Source organism: Egretta garzetta, unplaced genomic scaffold, assembly GCF_000687185.1.
Source record: "Egretta garzetta isolate BGI_Z169 unplaced genomic scaffold, ASM68718v1 scaffold48, whole genome shotgun sequence".
Taxonomy (NCBI): domain Eukaryota; kingdom Metazoa; phylum Chordata; class Aves; order Pelecaniformes; family Ardeidae; genus Egretta; species Egretta garzetta.
Window position 1 is genome coordinate 498,627 of NW_009260595.1, and position 17,687 is coordinate 516,313.

At 35.5% G+C, this 17,687-nt stretch overlaps 1 protein-coding gene across 3 annotated transcripts in view; it reads right to left on the reverse strand.

The window, feature by feature from the left end:
* Window positions 1-860: 860 nt before the first annotated feature.
* Window positions 861-17,687, reverse strand: part of PTPN4 (protein tyrosine phosphatase non-receptor type 4) — an 88,944-nt gene continuing 72,117 nt past the window's right edge. For 2 of the 3 annotated variants that reach the window (XM_035900231.1, XM_009644681.2), the window contains exons 17-27: window positions 17,463-17,546; window positions 17,321-17,377; window positions 15,801-15,957; window positions 14,107-14,273; window positions 12,548-12,638; window positions 12,401-12,462; window positions 11,497-11,643; window positions 9,059-9,187; window positions 7,413-7,561; window positions 4,165-4,300; window positions 861-1,609 (exon numbers count right to left, since the gene is read on the reverse strand). In XM_035900231.1, the coding sequence (XP_035756124.1) occupies window positions 1,523-1,609; window positions 4,165-4,300; window positions 7,413-7,561; window positions 9,059-9,187; window positions 11,497-11,643; window positions 12,401-12,462; window positions 12,548-12,638; window positions 14,107-14,273; window positions 15,801-15,957; window positions 17,321-17,377; window positions 17,463-17,546 (1,266 nt within the window). In that variant the 3' untranslated portion in view covers window positions 861-1,522. Of the gene's footprint in view, window positions 1,610-4,164; window positions 4,301-7,412; window positions 7,562-9,058; window positions 9,188-9,802; window positions 9,922-11,496; window positions 11,644-12,400; window positions 12,463-12,547; window positions 12,639-14,106; window positions 14,274-15,800; window positions 15,958-17,320; window positions 17,378-17,462; window positions 17,547-17,687 lie in introns of those variants that run through there. The other variant, XR_004842747.1, reaches the window with a different exon arrangement.

Consider the following 17,687-nt stretch of genomic DNA (forward strand, 5'->3'; position numbering starts at 1 on the left):
TGAGCTCAGATACTGTATCAGACAGATGTTTCTTACAAATCTCCTACCTACTTAAATAAGAAGCAACCCATACCAATTGGAACAATTTTGCACAAGCATAACAGAAGGTGACTGGGGTCTTTACAGAATTAAAATAATGTTCTGGGACAACTTCATAGTGTTCTCCTCCCTTCCCCCCCGACCCAAACAATTAAAAAAAAATAAAAGGCAGACCTGTACGAACATGGCTTGAAATCAACTATGAGGACTTAAAAAGTAATTAGTTAGCAGATAATGGAATTAAATCACATCTGATTGTAAGTTCAACTTAATTATCAGTGCTATTAAAGAGTTATATTCTAATCCAGTAAAACAGCTATTCTCAATAAAAGGATAAAACAAAGTATCCGCTTCTAATGACCTACCAGCATTTCATAGTAAACTGCTAGTAAGTTACAAGTTGGAAGGAATGAAGGAATGTGTCAGATTTTTCACGTAATTACAACACAGCAGCATACAACGCTCATTCATTAAGTTGGCAGAGGTGCTTTTGCTACCAAGAGTAGCACGCAGGTACTTGTATAAGGAAAGAGGGAATGGTATTTCCATGACCCCTTGCAAGGGGTTCCAAGCACGTTCCAAGCACCAAGGGCCGTTTTTAAAATCTGAACCCATTAAGATAAATACGACAGGACAATACCACCCCCACAGAATCATGAGTGCCTTTCACTGGATGTACGCTGTAAGTCTCAAGGCACTTAAGGGGTTAAGACATAATGCATGCACTAGTTCCCATCACATAATCTTAAGTCACACGAATCAGAATACACCAGTGTATGACACACAAGCTGTGTCAAAGAAATGCTGTTTATTTTTTTTTTAATTTTATTTTTATTGTTATTATTTTGTACAAGATGCTGGTAAGTGGGCATTATGCAGCTACTGCTGGGTTAAACACAGACGCCAGCCTTCCTCTAACAACCAGCTGGTCTCTAGTAAGGGTGTAGGACAAAGTGTGCTGCATCAGTAGGCAGTGTGTATCTATCTAGTATTGGCAATATTGCTAATGTTGTAAAAAACAAAACAGTGAGAGTCTGTACATAGTAAATAAACCTAGCACTGGAAAAAAGACCATGGCTTAGTGTATTTTTTCATTTGTTTTTCATTTTAAGAGACATGGGTGTAAAACAGAGTGAAATAATTCCAAGCCTTGTTTGTAGCAATTCAACCAGAAGCGCAGTATATGGCACTACAACGAAATATCGTAGATTACCCTGAACACAATTAGTTCTTTCAGTTTATGGTTTGTTCGGAGCAAAGCACGAAAATAAAGTCTTCAAACAGATGAAGGTTAGAAGAGTTTCAGAGACTGATTTTGTTTCAACGTAAAGTGCAACAGTGCTGAAGTTTTCAAAGTCCTTTGTCAATTCTTTGCTGTACTTCACTATTGTTTCCTGCAAGCAGTAATATGGCACAAAGAATGCTGCCAGTTCATTATAGAGGACAGGATTCCTCCAATTGATATCCTAGGTTTTTTTGCTCTTTACTTATGCAGTGATGCTTGTAAAGGTTTAATAAATCCTTCTTCATACACCTTCAAAATAGCTTCACATACAAATCTGTATTGACTCTGAAAAGGAAAGTAGATTCAGTAAATTGAAAAGAACCGTAACTGAACCAAGTCATTTGGAAGCAGAAAAGGCCTCGAAGATTTCTCCATCCCATTCTCTCAACAGGCCAAGAACTGTGCTTCAAAGTTAGTTTAGGAAACACAAAACTACAGGAACTTCGTATTAGAACATCTTGTTTCTCAACGGAAGAATGGGATGAACAGCACTTTGAAATATATACCAAAACTCACACCCACAAAACCAGCACCCTTATTACAACATCGCCTATTTAATAATTTTCTGCTCTTCATTTCATTGGTGAAGTTTCACCAACCTGAGGTTTCCATGCACTTAGATTTAGAAGCTATAGTTTCAAAGCACTTTTTTATACTTATGTTAATTCTGGCGTGTTACTGGCACCTCCCTCTCACTTTTTGATGAAAAAGAAAATTGTTTCATGTTTTAAAAAGCCAGAACTCCGGGTTCTTAATGTTATATAATGTCTAACTCTGCAATGTATTCAAGTCTAGCACCTGTATACAGAGGCCACTAATATTTTGTTTTAAACAAATAATAGTTAAAAAACCCAAACAATAATCAAATTAGAATATAATGAAAATAAAATGCAATAAAAAGCACTGTTTTGTAAAGCACTGCAACTAACACAGAATACTGCGTAACGGTGTGTATGCTGGTCAGAAAGCCAGCACGCCTGCCTTTTCAGTGTTGTGGAATATCCTTCTCTATGCAGCAGTTAGTGATGTCAGATTTTAAATGGGCACAGTAACTGATTTAGTAATAAAATCATTACTTACTGTATTGTTGCATCTATATTAATAGTTACATTTCTACATATTTGTGTAAAATACTTATTTTGCCTCCAGTGCTCCCTGAAGGAGACTCTGAACTCTCTTCATACAGCACACTCAGCAAACACCCGTGCATAGGGCCATCTTGTGGACACCGAGTGAATCTTTCAGGATATACAAGATCAGGAGGAGTATGCCAAAGGAGAAATAATACCTAACGTTTATGAAATCTTAAAAAAAGCCCAACCACTTCAAGTCTTTTATTACTCCTTCTCCCTCTCATGCAGCAAACACCTGCGTTTCACTGAAGGTTCAGAATTCTGGTTTCTTTAAGAAAAATGAGAAGACCAGAAGATATTTAGCATGTCATGAAAAAATACAGTTAAAACCCTTACCGCTGCACCTCCTACCTTTACTAATAAAACTCTCTTCCACTCTATGTATGCTAGAGAGATATGCTATTCACGCTGGGTAGTCGTCACGAACAGCAAGAGCCACCCTTATTATTTTTCATGTATCATCATTTTCCTCATCCTTCCCGTGCTAGCTGAATACTACAAATCTTCTCTTTAGTGAAGCATGAATGCTGGACAGCAGCCCTGCATGATAGATGACCTAGAAATGGAGGCCCGTATATACTTTCTGTCAGTCTGAATACTCTCTGAAGAACACAAAAGGTTTATTCAAATTTCTTTAGAGGAACAGCAGCAGGGCCATCAAAATTACTACAATGAGTAACTAACTACCTCCAGGTAACTGTGGGAGAGATTTGATACTGGATCTAGTGCCTTTTCTCCTTCAAAATACTTTCTCTTTAAACGCTATATACTATGAGTAAAACTATACAACTGACTACTGATCAAAAAAAATAAAAACCCCTGGAACTGGTAAAAGCTTAGAACAACCAAGAGTGCAAGCCTTTTTTCTTTTTTGAAAGACAACACAACCCAATCTTTTGACACTTTTTAAACATTTTCTAAAAATGTAAACACAAACTGCTCTCAGAGACACACAACACCTGACTGATACAAAGTTTCTAAACCTGTTCCAAAACTTTCACAATTCTGAAATATAAAACATTAAAAGCAACACTGCAATTATCTCAAAAAAACCCTAACATTATAGATCCAGGAAAAATTCTAGTGTCTTAAGATACATCAAATGTGAAGAAAGCACCAAGAGAATCCTGGTAGCAGGTTACTTTTTTTTAGACTAAACACATTTAAAATTACTTGCATATTTCTTGCATCAGATTCAATCACAGTTATTTTTAAAAATACTATTTCTCTGATTATTTCCCTTTAATTGAGTCACTAGAGGGCAGAGTTAAGGCTTGTTTTCATTATAGCTAAGGCAACATAAAATCACTGAATTGCATCACTGAAGGTTTTTCTTGCGTGTCTTGGATCTTTCTGGGTTTACCATTTATACCACTCCCATTCCTAACACCTGGAATTAGGCTCCTGCCTTCTCCACTGAGTAATTTTTACACTACTGAAAATTGGCCCTTTTTGACATTAATTGCCAGGTATCCCTGAAACAGCTGCTGCTTTTTTAAGTTTTCTTTGTAGAAATGTAAAGAATTGCTCCTTTCCAAGAGCCTTAGCAATTTATTCCTGCCTGGAGCCAAGGCTACAGCTACACTGGTAAAGGTGACCTCTCTGCAATACGATCACCAGCAAGTATATTAAAAATCCGTCTAATGATATGACTGGATAATAGGAAATTATTCTTCTGCAACATGGAACAGCAAGTATGATACTTACAGGAGTTTGGATCATCATGGCTCTTTGATCTCTCATGGTTCTTACAATATCTAACGGATAAACAGGCTGATTGCACTCGATGAGACACATAGCTGTCTCCATGGTGATAAGAACTCCTGTCCGTCCAATCCCAGCACTGAAAAAAACCAATAAAACACCCAAAATGGAAAATGAAACAAAGTGTCTGGAATACAGTTCATACTTAAAGACATTCCTTCTCAAGGATTCTCACGATTGATCCTTATGATTACCATACCATTAGGGCAGGGGTTAGACAGATTGTGTCTGTGTCACTAGAAGCCTCCATCCTGCCTGAACAGCTCAAAAAACAATCAGTACAGAATTGTTTAGTCCTTTGAAGAGGGACTGTCTTAACCCAGCCATTCACTTGAGCAGAATTTACAAACAGATATTTATTCAGATCATATTACAAACAATACTAATATCTAGACGATAGCAAACCACAGATACCTAGCATACAGTATACACTTTGTGTCAATTTGACCATTACTGGAATGTTGCGTTGATGTGACAAAACTATGTTTAGGTTCTTGAAGTGATCCATACCTTCATATTTCAAAATAAGGAATAGAACAATTACTAGAGACCTTTACAGGGTGACAATAATGGTATTTTTCTTAGTATTAAAAAGTAAAAGAGATCTAACTTTTGTAGACTGAAAAGAAATACGTGGTAGCAAACCCTTTCAAGACAAGGAAGGACCATAACATATACATCTCAGAATAGCAACTTTTTAAGAGGGCTTACAGGAATCATCTTTAGCTTAAAAAAGAAAACAAATCTAAAGATTTATCTGCATTGTTTTACATATACATACACTTCCCCACAAATAGCAATCCTCAAAGACTGAATTTTTAACCTTGAACTGGCTAATCAGTTTCAAATTAAAAATTTTCATATTAAAGAAAATTATGTTGCACTTTTGAAATAGAAAACCGGTGTTTCTCCATATTTGAATACAGGACCAAATACATATTTTCAAATTATCTCAACTCATACAGCTAGTATTTCAGTAAATAAATTAAAGTGTTTGCTTCTAAATTAGTTAATGTAAACATTCCAAACTTGGAAACTTGTTCTGATTTTGAAGCATAACTTCAAATTAAGTCTGGCCAAGCTACTAGTTTAAATCTTTGCCCAGAAGGTGGCATTAAAGCTACTATATATTTCAGTGATGTCATGAGAATTTTATGACAAGATGTGAATGCCCTGGTTATATAAAATTATTCAACAGCATCTTATATTTCTAGAATTTACATGCCAAATGTTTTATCAAATCCAAATAGGAACAGTATCTGTCAAAGAATGTAACGACTCACTTTACAACTTCAAAAAATTCAGAGAAGGGCAGCAACAATGACTAAAAGTGTGGTAGTTTCCATATGATAAATATTAGGTAGGCTAGGACTCTTCAGCTTGGAAAAAGGAAAATCATTGACTGATGGAGGGGGACACTGAGACAGGACATACAAATCCCAAAGGGCACAGACAGAATGGGTGGCACACCATCTCATCTAGAACAAGAATTAGAAACTGTTCAACTAAACCAGTAGGAGCCTTTTAAAAATAAAAACAAACACATGAACACAAGCTTGGAAACTAGTATTTTGAGTAGTTCAACAGAACAAAAACCTTTTCAATTGCTAATGTTTTTGTTGCTTTATAATCTCTCCTTTTTTGGTTTTGTTTTTAAACTACTATTGTACAAAAGAAAAGTCTGCTCTACTAGCTATTTGGATTCCCCACACTAAAATTGGTGGCTTAGTTCTGAAAACAAGCTTCACCATTTTGTTGCACTAATGCCCTATCCTATTATATTGAACAGATGTTAAAAATAGCGTGCACGCACCATGTGGGGAAACCCCTGGGCTCCTTCAGCTTGACTCGCTAGTGGAATTTAGTTATATTTCCCAACAGCTACCAAGTTAGGCCAGTCAATAAATTATGTTGAACTATGATATTCCCTCTCTTTTCTTCTGTGAAACATAAAACTGTTATAAATGTTGGTACTGAAATTACCAGTGTGGAGCTGAATTGATGCCTCATTGAGATGAATGAAACTGTTCATACTCTCCAAAGTTGTTGTTCCAATGTCTCTGCAGACTTGCACAGTTTATATTGTAAAAGTTGTATTTTCACTATTTGTCCACAAACATATAAACCAGAAGCGTATCAATAATGGAAGCTGAGGAACAATATAATTTCAGACAGCGGCATTCTGGTGCTGGTTTCCCTAATTAATAAGATTCACCCTGGCCAGCATTAAAGCAGAAGAGAGCGCAAAACCAATTAAATACAATTTCTGATACACAAAGTCTTAAAAAGAGAAAACATTTTTCTTTCATCTTCTTCAATAAATGTCTAGTTCACTTGTAGATTAGATCATCATTGAATTGATTTTATCCCTTAAACCTCTCAGCTTCTCTCTGAAAAAGGAATGATGCACACCTGACTCAGGAACACAGACTCTGGGGAGTATTCAGGAATTTACAGGTCAAATTTTATTCACAGAACTGCCTACCCAAGAATTGCTACAGCACATATTCACTTGAAGACATTTGGCATTATGCTTTATTATAGTTTCCTAATTCGGTATTTTAAAGGATTAAGATTTTGAAATTTACTGTAGGACTATAGAATGCTATTAAAAACTATTGCACAAGAAAAGCAAACCACTGCATTTCATGTGTACATAAAATTCTGAGTAACAGTTATTTTAATTCATGACAAAAATAAATTGTTGAGAAAAATATGTCATCTTAATGTATGTATCAAAATATTGTGTAGCCTAAGACCGCAGACTTGAGAGAAAGTGTCTTTCATTTGATAGTTGCATATAGCACTCACGTGTTCTGCTATGGATTATTTATATAGCTATTCTGGAGTTTTGTAGAATAGTCACCATGAGGAAAAGGTTCTTGTACCTTTTGCCATTTCACTGAATTATTATACAGACTGTTAGGACAAGCATTTAAACTGTAAACAAAACAAAACAAGAAACCAAACCCAGCAAAATCTGTGCACACATCAATGCATGTAGATACTCACAATTTTACTTATTGAAATGTGATTACAACTTTAAGTAACCGTTTAATTTAAATGTTGATCTCTCCTGTCATCCCCAAAGCAGATACAATTAAATGTTTATTTCAACAACAAAGCACAGAAAAGCTACCTGATAAGCAAGTTCAGTTTGATGATTTAATAAAGTTGGAAAAAATGGGTACCTGCAATGAACAACAACAGGTTCTTCTCTGCCAGCCCTCTTCTTTCGCACAAGACACACAAAATCTAGGAAATCACTGGAATCATCAGGAACCCCATGATCAGGCCATGCTATATACTGGATTTGGGTTAGTTGGCGGCTTTCCTCTTTCTAAGCAGAAACATGAAATTTATTCAAGAGTAATTCAGGTCCCATTAAAAAAAAACAAAAAACAAAAAAAACCCCAAACCTGCAAACCAAAAATAATTTAAAAAAATATATCAACGGTATATTTACAGCAACTTGTACCCATAATAAAAGTGGCTTCAGGCAACTAGCAGCACTTTATTAGTGTTAATCATTGCCCATCCTGAATTTTATAATTAATTTTTTTTCTTAAAACCAAAAAAAGGGAATCCACAAATGTTTACTTCTTCAACAGGTTAAAAAAATTACACGCCATGTAATAGCAAAGCAGTTCAAGGATACCAGTCTGAACACTAAATGTACAAGAAGGTGGTCACATTTTTAACTAAACAAATTTAACAGAAAGAGGTACTATTTTACTAGATCAAATGACAGAACTGGGGTAGGGAGGGGAGAGGCAGGACTTTCAGACAAAAACTTTCCTTCAGACTCCCTGTGAGCAGCAGCATTGTTTTGGCTTTATCTGCACCTCTTAATTTTACCCAGCATACTATACATAAGATGCAGAATGACTTTGTTTTCCACTCCCTCCTGCCACTTACTCCAATATCACAAACATGATCTGCCTCTGGTTAAGCAGAGGGGGACAGGCCGTACAAGCAGTGTAAAAGGAGCATTTCAAAGAACAGGAGTTACCGCACTTTAAATAACCTTTAGGCACAGAATCATTTACAGAGGTGCCACTGCTGATAACAAATGAGCAATTGTCTCAACAGGACAAAGAGGAGGAATTTTAAGTGCAAATGGGCTAAAAGGCAGCTCTATAAAACTGGCATCTCATCTGGTAACCCAAGCAGCAAGAAATGAACACATGAACTAGATTCCAGATACTCATTTCCAAACATGTCTGAGATTGAATTGTTAGCTGGGGAGGCTCCGAAAACTACATGTCCTAAAAACCTTGCAATGTATGTTCAGGAAGCTGCTTGTTTACACGTAGTCTCCAATCCCGACTCATCTTTCTCTCAGCAGGATCTATCGTCCACCTACTTGCACATATTCTCCAAGATGGAATTATTAAGAACTGTTGGCCTCTATAAAGACAGATTTTCAGTTGCAATAATGAAATACCTCTACTGTCTCATGTTTTGAAAACATCAAGGGAATAACAAGTTTCTCAATTTCTTTAATTACTCTTTTTTTCTTTGGCCAGGGCAAGGAAGACACCATTTTAAGACAAATAATACATAATTTGTGTGATTTAAAACCAATTAATATGGTTATGGAAACTGAATCTTTGTAATATTCTGCTAGTGAAAGGTTTGTTACCATTCTAAGAGCAGAATTTATACTAGGCAAGTACATGGCAATATGAATAGCTTTCTAAAGGCTTCTAGAAATAAACAGTTCTATTTACGTGGGTAAGCCACCAAGTTAAAAAGAAAGTCCGATTAAGTAAGTTTTACCTAGTCTGTGAGGATTCCACAGATCAATACTGAAAAATATATATTATAATTTTACCTCCAGATTAGTCAATGTCATTTCTCGAAAGACATAAGCAGGATTTCCTTCTTCTGAGTGGCAGGTAATCTGGAAATTCCCATATGATGAGCTTCCTGATGGCTCTGGCCAGTACTGATGGCATTTAACCTAAGGTGAACACATTTTTAAAGATGCCTGTGTTTAAATTCACAGAGTATTATTTTCATTCTCTCTAGTTCTTTATATCTTTGTTCATTACAGACTATTTTGATCATTTTTTAATCACTATTAATTTACTTACCAAATAAACCGTGTTACCTAATTATTGTTAATAAAATAAGGCATCTCAGACATTTCCTGGTTCTCTTTTCAAGAGGACACATGCACCAGCTCTTGAGGTTATTTTAACTGAAGATGGATGCCTTTAACTTTCATTACAATTTAAAAAAAAAAGTGTTATCTGTAAATATTCCATCTTAACACTCGAGTAACAAAGATTCTGCTTTATAAACATTTCTGACCTCCAAAATCCTAAATCTAATCTTCTCAAAGCACGTTTACATGGGAAAAGAACAAATGAAAAAGAAGGCGATACGCAACAAAAAAGTTGCTAAACTAATGCAGAAATTAGGGGGATGCAGAGGGTGGACTTCAAAGAGTCTTGATCAAGTAAGCAAACGTGAATGAAAACTTCAAACACTACAATTTTCAGATATATTGCTTCAACGCCTAGTTACAGAGAGGTCATTTCAGCTCAAGTGTACTTTTGTTTTTCCAACCCACCTGGCGATTCTTTAAGAGCAGCCAGATTTGCAGACTTCCTGCTCCACTGAGACATCCCGGCATGCAGTGGGATAGTGATGTCAGTAGCCTCATGATCAGCTTTAGAGCAGGGAGTCTGCCTATGGGTATAAGACAGATAAGTCCTTTTATTTCATTATTAAGCAGCTCTCCAAAGAACTCCACAAATATCACTATTGAAGGGGTGGGGGAACCTCAGAGAACTGCTATTTGCAAGTCTGTTCTTAGCAGATCTGCAAAGAAAACTCAAATTAAAAGGGCACTTGTACTGAAATTCCCTCTAATCATGTTTATTTGGAAGCAGGCAGTATCATGCTAACATTGAGTCACTGAAAAAATGGTACAAAAATGCTGCAACTCCCCTTCAGTTATTTTAATTATATTTAGAGGCTTGGCCTTCCAGCAAATACATGTTTTTTAAAAAGTCAGAATATATACAAGACAGCTGAACTACAGTACAAGTTGATCAGAACACACACAACCTATTAAAAATCCATCTTCAAAAGAAATCCTGAATGTGGAGAAATTCCACTAAACTATTATTCCAGACTGTCAATTTCTGTCCACACACTCAACCAGCCAGTGCTACTGTGAATGCTCCAGACTGTAAACCCAGTAACCCTGGAATTATGCTGTGTGTATGACCAGATTTCATTCTTTGGCCTGTCTCCAAAGGACAAAGCTGCGTAACAAACAGAGCTATTAAGGAGAAACTATAGCTTAAAACCAAAACCAAACAAACCACAAAACACACCTGAGACCTTTTACAGTACCAGGCACAGTTATTTTTAGTAATTTGTAACTAATTACTTTATTACTAGCACTCTATTTTTACATGTTTTTGTATGGAAATGACTTAAAGGACCAATGATTCTATATAAAAGATATAAAAGAACATTCCATGAAATACTCTAGATTTCAAGCTTATCAAGGATTGCCTTATATACAGACATCCAGGCATGGGATCTTAACACTACAAAGCTGTGTTAGGCTGCCTTAAAAAAATAATCTCTCCACATATCAAAAAAGTAATCTATAAAAACTGATGAAACTTCTTTGAGTTCCTTCACTGGAAATTTAGAGAAAAAAAATCCTACGAAGGTAAATTCTAGTTGCTTTTTACTTTAGAATAAGGAATCAAACAAAGAAGCCTAAAAATATTCTGAGAAATACGTGAAGATTTCAATGTATTTCAGAACTGAACAAAGTTTAAATATGGGCTACATTAACAGTATATCGGAAGGTTTAAAATGTAAGTCATCATTGCAACCGTACTAGGAATACACTGCCCTTATGAAGACATGTCATAGAATCACAGAAAAGTTTGGGTTGGAAGGGACCTTTAAAGGTCATCTGTAGTCTATCCCCCCTGCAATGAGCAGGGACATCTTCAACTACATCAGGCTGCTGAGAGCTCCGTCCAACCTGACCTTGAATGTTTCTAGGGATGAGGCCTCTACCACCTCTCCGGGCAACCTGTGCTAGTGTTTCACCACCACCATAATAAAAAATTTCTTCCTTATATCTAGTCTAAACCTACCTTCTTTTAGTTTAAAACTATTATCCCTTGTCATATTATATGTCATAACAGTATATTCCACTCTTCTTTTAAAAGCTAACCACCAACAGATTTTTAAAAAATATGCAGGTAGTATTTAAGGAAATCTTTTACTTACTCTGCCCCGTTCAACTTGAGTTGTTAACATTACAACCATAGATGAGCCTTGTTCCCAAGTCATCTGCCAAAAATCAGGACAAGTGTTCGGTAATGGACCTTGACAAGCAATGTACTGGTTTATTATTGTGGAAGAAGGGATTTCCATCTAAGAGAAGACAAAGTAATTATTTTAGTTCTTACAGCATATGTAAGTCAGGCATCAGACATTTAGTGTTTTAGTAACTAATATATTAAAAAAGCATCAACTGTATTAATTCTATTTGTTGTAAGTTAGTAAATATGGACACAGATAAAAATTGTTCAAAGTGTTTCACATGCAAAATTATTACAAAGTTCCAAGTACACTTCACATGAACTGAGAGTTATTTAGTTGAAATAATCAAGCTTAATGGTCAAAAAAGAAACAATAGACCATTTGGCAAATAATTCAGGTGCAACCATTTCACAGTCTGTGGGTTTCTGACACTAGGTTTTAAAATACTAATCTTGGAATTTAATTTAATCTCTGTTTTTTGTTCCTGAAAGGAAAAGTAAGTAGCTGTAATTTTGTTGTTACTGACAATGGGAAAAAAAAAACCACCCACATGTAAAAGTAAGTGCTGCCAGGTTAAACTTTATTGATAGTGAACACTACTGCTACATTAGTAGCAGAAAAGAAGAATTAACTCCTCTGGTAGAGGACTAGCTTCTCTTAGCATTTTTTCTTTGTTTCGTTTATAAAAACATCTGCCACAAAGCACAGCAAATATCTACAGTAAATTTCAAATCATCTAACTACAGGTTTATCAGCCATTCTAGACTGAACCAGATTTATGGAAATGTTATTTTTTTAAATCAACTTCTCAATTGAAAAACCACAAAACTACTTAATGTCAGAAGCCCTTTTGAAAAATACTACTCACATTTATATAATTTGCATTGATGTAATCTTCATTACTTTTTAAAATAACCCGTGTAGCATCATCTGAAAAAATTTTTGGAAAGATGTTATTTATTTACTAACCACAGTAAAATACTCTTAGAACACATATACCAACACACATACTTACAAGGCGAAATGTCTCTGTATCTATTTTTGGAAATGTTTTGAGGTAATCTGGCACAAGACATTGTCATTCCAGGCTTTTTCCTATATAATTGCTAAAAGACAAAACCAATGGTCAGATGGTAATAGATGCAAAAGACCTGTTAGTATATTATTTGCCTAGAGGTACTTTTTAGAAGATAAACTACTGAGCAATGGTAGCTTTGACACAAGTGAAAATACTTTCAAAAGAAAGCACTATGAATTTAGTTGTGGTGTGGGGTCACCGAAAATAATCAAGATGTTATCACAATTTGTTTAAAGATTAACTGAATGTTAAATGTCAAGCTTCCCTAAGAACTCTGATCCAGAGAAAAGTCAGTATCATATACTGGTAGGGGAACTGACCGATACTGACATTCCACACTGATTTGGGGCAAGCAGATTGTGTTGTGTATAGGCATCTACCTACATTCCAGTCATTTCACTCTTTTTTTTCCCCCCCTAGATGTCCTTCCATATTTCAATAACTGTAGAGCAAATCCCGGGCTACCTCATGCTTTTCCTGCACAAAATCTCCTTTGAGAGGTTCCTGCCCTCTCATGCCTTAGTCATGCACTGCCACAATCCTCGTGCTGCAAACAGTATCAGTGAAATGATCCAGGTTCAATAATAAACACTTCAAAAACTTGAACCTGATCGGGAGACTGCAAGTATATGATTAAGGAGTCCTTTTAAATCACTTTGAGAAAATATTTTATTTCTATACGTAAGTTTTACCAAAGTTCTTAAAGAAGGGTATATAAATATATTTTATAAATATTTTTTGTAATACATAATGCTCAGACTCCATTTGGTCAGGAATTCACACGATTTACGCTGCTGCATTTTACAAACCTACTGTTTCCTGCTTTAATTTACTTGATCTCATGCATTAAAGATGGAATATCATCAAGGCACAAGTTAGTGCTAAAGAAAGACTATCGCTATCAGCAGCTTAGGAGGACCCCACAGGAAGTGCACCGTTCTTTTGAAATCTGTCATAAAAAAAAAAAATCAACTATTTATAAAAGACTCTGTTACATTAACCCTTATGATTAGGGTTGTAACCCTTACAAATAAGGTTGTATTTTCTATTGGTAATTTTACCTTCCCTCATTGAGATTTGTCCATAAAATGTCAACAGCTCAGCTGTCATTCGGTTTCTACAGTAACTTAGATACGGAATGAAGGTTTGCGTACAGAACATATATTTTGGTACATTTTTCAGTCTTCATCTCTGTGAATGTATTTTATTAGCATAGGTCCCCGATAACCACAAAAAGCCGTAAGTTATCAATAAAGCTATTTATAACAAACAACACTAAAAACTAGTATTAGGATTATCCTATGTTGTAAATCTGCACATACAACACAGGATTGGATATTTTTTTTTGGTAATTTTTCTTTTGAGAGTGCGAGACAATTGTTCTGCTAAAAGATGCTGACTCTACTGAAATTTAACTGAAATCCACTCTGCTTAAAATAATTAGCATCCCAAAAGACTTGGAACTTGAACACAGCTACAGGCAACACAGTACTCACATCAAACTGAGCCAAAACAGTTCCAGTGATAAGCCCCTCTGCTAGCTGAATCATGGATTCCCTCAGAGCATTATCATCTTGATGGACACCATCAAGTGGAGATTTCTCAGGGATGTACTGGAAGTCAGGCTCGCTCTCCAGCTTCTCTTCCACAACATCATAGACAGCTATAACAAATAAAGGTATGAATGCTCTGAATGAACATGCTATTTGGCAAGTAAAGTTAACTCTAAGTAATTTATTTAAAACAGCATAAAAGATAAGTGTTTCTCCTGTAGAAAAATCCACACTTATTAACACACTGATTTTAGTCCCCATCAGCAAGGACAAGCAGCCTTTACTGATCATTATAATCCATGACAAAACTTTCTCATCAGTTTAATAGTAATTTTAAGTGAAAGCACATCACTGACTGTTAAAATTTTGATCAAAACTCATGTTATGCCCTACCTTCTCTGATGTAACTCCCTAATCTCAGATTCTCGCATCATGCCTCTGAAGTCATTATAGCTGCATTTACATTTTTACTTTTAATTCCCTTTGAACTGATGCTAGGCTTCAGTAATTAGAGCAAGATGCGCAGACCACCTGAGAAAATGGCATTAACATATGCCATTATGTTATCAATGCTGTATGCATGCCCTGCCTATGAATAAACTGAAAAATAATATGCATCTACTATACATAACAGAAACATATGCTGTTTGAAAGCCTGTTTTTAAATTATAACCCATGACCATGAAGGAGGAAACTGGCAACTCCTCACATCTACAACTCAAATTATTTTATCCAGAATACAAAGATAATCAACACACAAGGGGAAACTGTTTTAGTAAATTTGTAAACAAAGTTAACAATTTTATCTGAAAAAGAAAGTAAGCACACAAAAGCTGCAAGAGAACTTACACACAGAATGAGAGCACAAGTGGGGAGTGCAAGCAAGTGAATAAAGGAAAAATTGTTCATGAGGTGGCCAACACACTCTCCTAAAGTAATTTCAATTATTCTGATTAAACATCATTATTTTTCATCTCGCTTTTTCCACTGGAACTGTATTAAAATTGGGATGTGCAGCAGAATTAAATCCAGTGACCATCTGCTGGCAATGCTCTTACAGTATATTTCATGACTATATTGCACAAGCTGTGGCTTAGACTGCATTTTTAGCACTTTCCTCTATTGAGCCTCCTCAAGTAGAAATGTTACCAGTCGTTCTGGGTTGGTTTAAAATCATATGGAAGGATTTTGCATATAATGACCTCCAAAGTCATCTAAACACTGGGTGTTTGGTGAGGGGTTGTTTGTTTGTGTTTGGTTTTTATTTTCCTTAAGGGAATAACAGCAACCTCAGAAACTGCATTCAACATCCATATAGCTTTTGGACATTTTTTATGAATGAGAGTGAGAACAAAATTTAAATTAGCTCTGTCAGAAATATTTGATCTCTGACTTTGCTATTAATTTTCAACACTTAGTTACGCACAGCTCCTTAGAGCAAGGGATCAATCCAGGTTTGTACAATACATTTTGCTGTTGCAATTCCTTTTCAAGGAAGGGCATTCTTTTTGACAAAGATGTTAAGCATTCCACCTCAGGACACAAAATAGAGGTTAGAAAATGGAAGCAAGGTGTGGTGGGTTTGGGGTTTTTATTATTATTATTATTATTATTATTATTATGTACAAATCACTCACCATTGGGTCGAACTAGGAGCACAAGTTCCCCTGAGTGTCTCTCACAGCTAGCTTTAATAAACATAACAACTTGATCATGGGTATGTTCTGCTATATCCCTGCCGTTAATCAGTACAACCTGGTCCCCTTCATTCAGACGAGGGACACAGAGATCAGCCTGAAAGGTGGAAAAAAATAAGAAATCTGTAAAACAAGCCATTTCCAATTTCTCACCTTAAAACAGCAACTTAAAGTAACTATATTTGGGGACCTGAATCTTAACAGCCTGGTTGCTATGGTTGCTGCATGGTATTCTAATGATAAATTTAAGTGTTATACAATACATAAGATGGTGCCATTCACATGAACAAACCAATTTGCAACTGGGAGGTGACTGTCATTGTAACATGTCTTTCAGCAGTTGTTATTCCACTCCTCTGGTTGAAGTAGAAAGCTCCTCTGTTTGAATCACATTTTATATGGGCAATTAAAAAATGGGATGTTCTTATCTTTGAAGGGAAGGGAGTAATGTGGCAAAGCCTTGTCCAAATCAATTTCACAGGCTTAAATGCTTCAGGTGTGAAATATCACAACTGTAATGACAAGAGTAAGACAAGGACCGAAGACAACGCACAAATCCCAGTAATTCCAGAGAGAGGAATCAGGTAATAAAAATAATTATTATAATCATAGTCTAGACATCATTGCAGAAAAGAAAGAGCACATGCCATCACCGAATATCTTCTCCTTACAGAGTGAATGTTTAAAGCATTCAGTCAAAATTATTTATGTTATTAAATAATTCAGAGATAATAATTAACAGGGACAAGAACAATGCCTTTGGCAAACATTTTAATAGCTTCAAATAGACAAAAAAAAGAAAGCTGTACTCCTTAGTTGTTAGCAAAGAAACGGTTCACTCAACTCTAAAAGGTATAAACAGAGCTGACTCCAGTCAGCTGAATACCAGGTCAGTATTTTTGGCAATCAACTGACAAAATATTGTGCCTAGTTTGAAGACACTATTGATAGTCACTAAACACCAGTAACAACAGACAATCAGACCTGATGAATGATTCATGATGTCTGATTTTAATCTAAATCTTGGCTTTATTCAGCTACATCTGTCACTAAAATAAGAGATTTGCTATTTTAGTTATTTTTAACATACTGAAAGACTCTTTCGATATATAATTTATGTGAAATTATATGCATGCCTGTATTTAAAAAAGTAATGAAGTAAATGTATTTTTAGGATGATGCAGCTCAAGAAATAGTGCATACTGAACATCTGTAACTCTGCAATTTTCAGGAACTACATTTTGTTTCAGTAGGAAAAAAACGTTTTTTTAGGATTGAAGTATTTTTAAAAATACGTTATGTGGACCATCAACTTCTTACTGCACATAATCTGCTTTGCTATAATAACGGTACAGCACAAACTAATTTTCATAGGCAGCTATGAAATAATTTACAGTTTTGAATACATACTTCAAGGTACACAGATATTGCTACCAAGTTTATTTTTTTTGATAACTTACAGGTGTTCCTGGAGCTACCCTGGACACTATTACCGGCATCTTCTGATCATATCCACCCTTTAAAAACAAATTAAATTAGTAATAAATCACAAATATCAGAAAATAGCCTTAATAGACATGAAAGAAATAGACATACTGTTACCTTTACATTGAAGCCAAACCTTCCATTTTCATCTGGTTTCATTCTGATCATAACAAGATTGTCATGAGGGACACCACCATTGGGCTAGTAAGCAAAAATTATATTGTTAATATATGTTGTTCATAGTTAAAACTTTGAAGATATTGTGTGTAATAATTTTGCAGTTTCCTCATCAAGTAATTGCTCCTGGACACTTGAGAAAGCGTCAAGCAATAGTGCAAACGT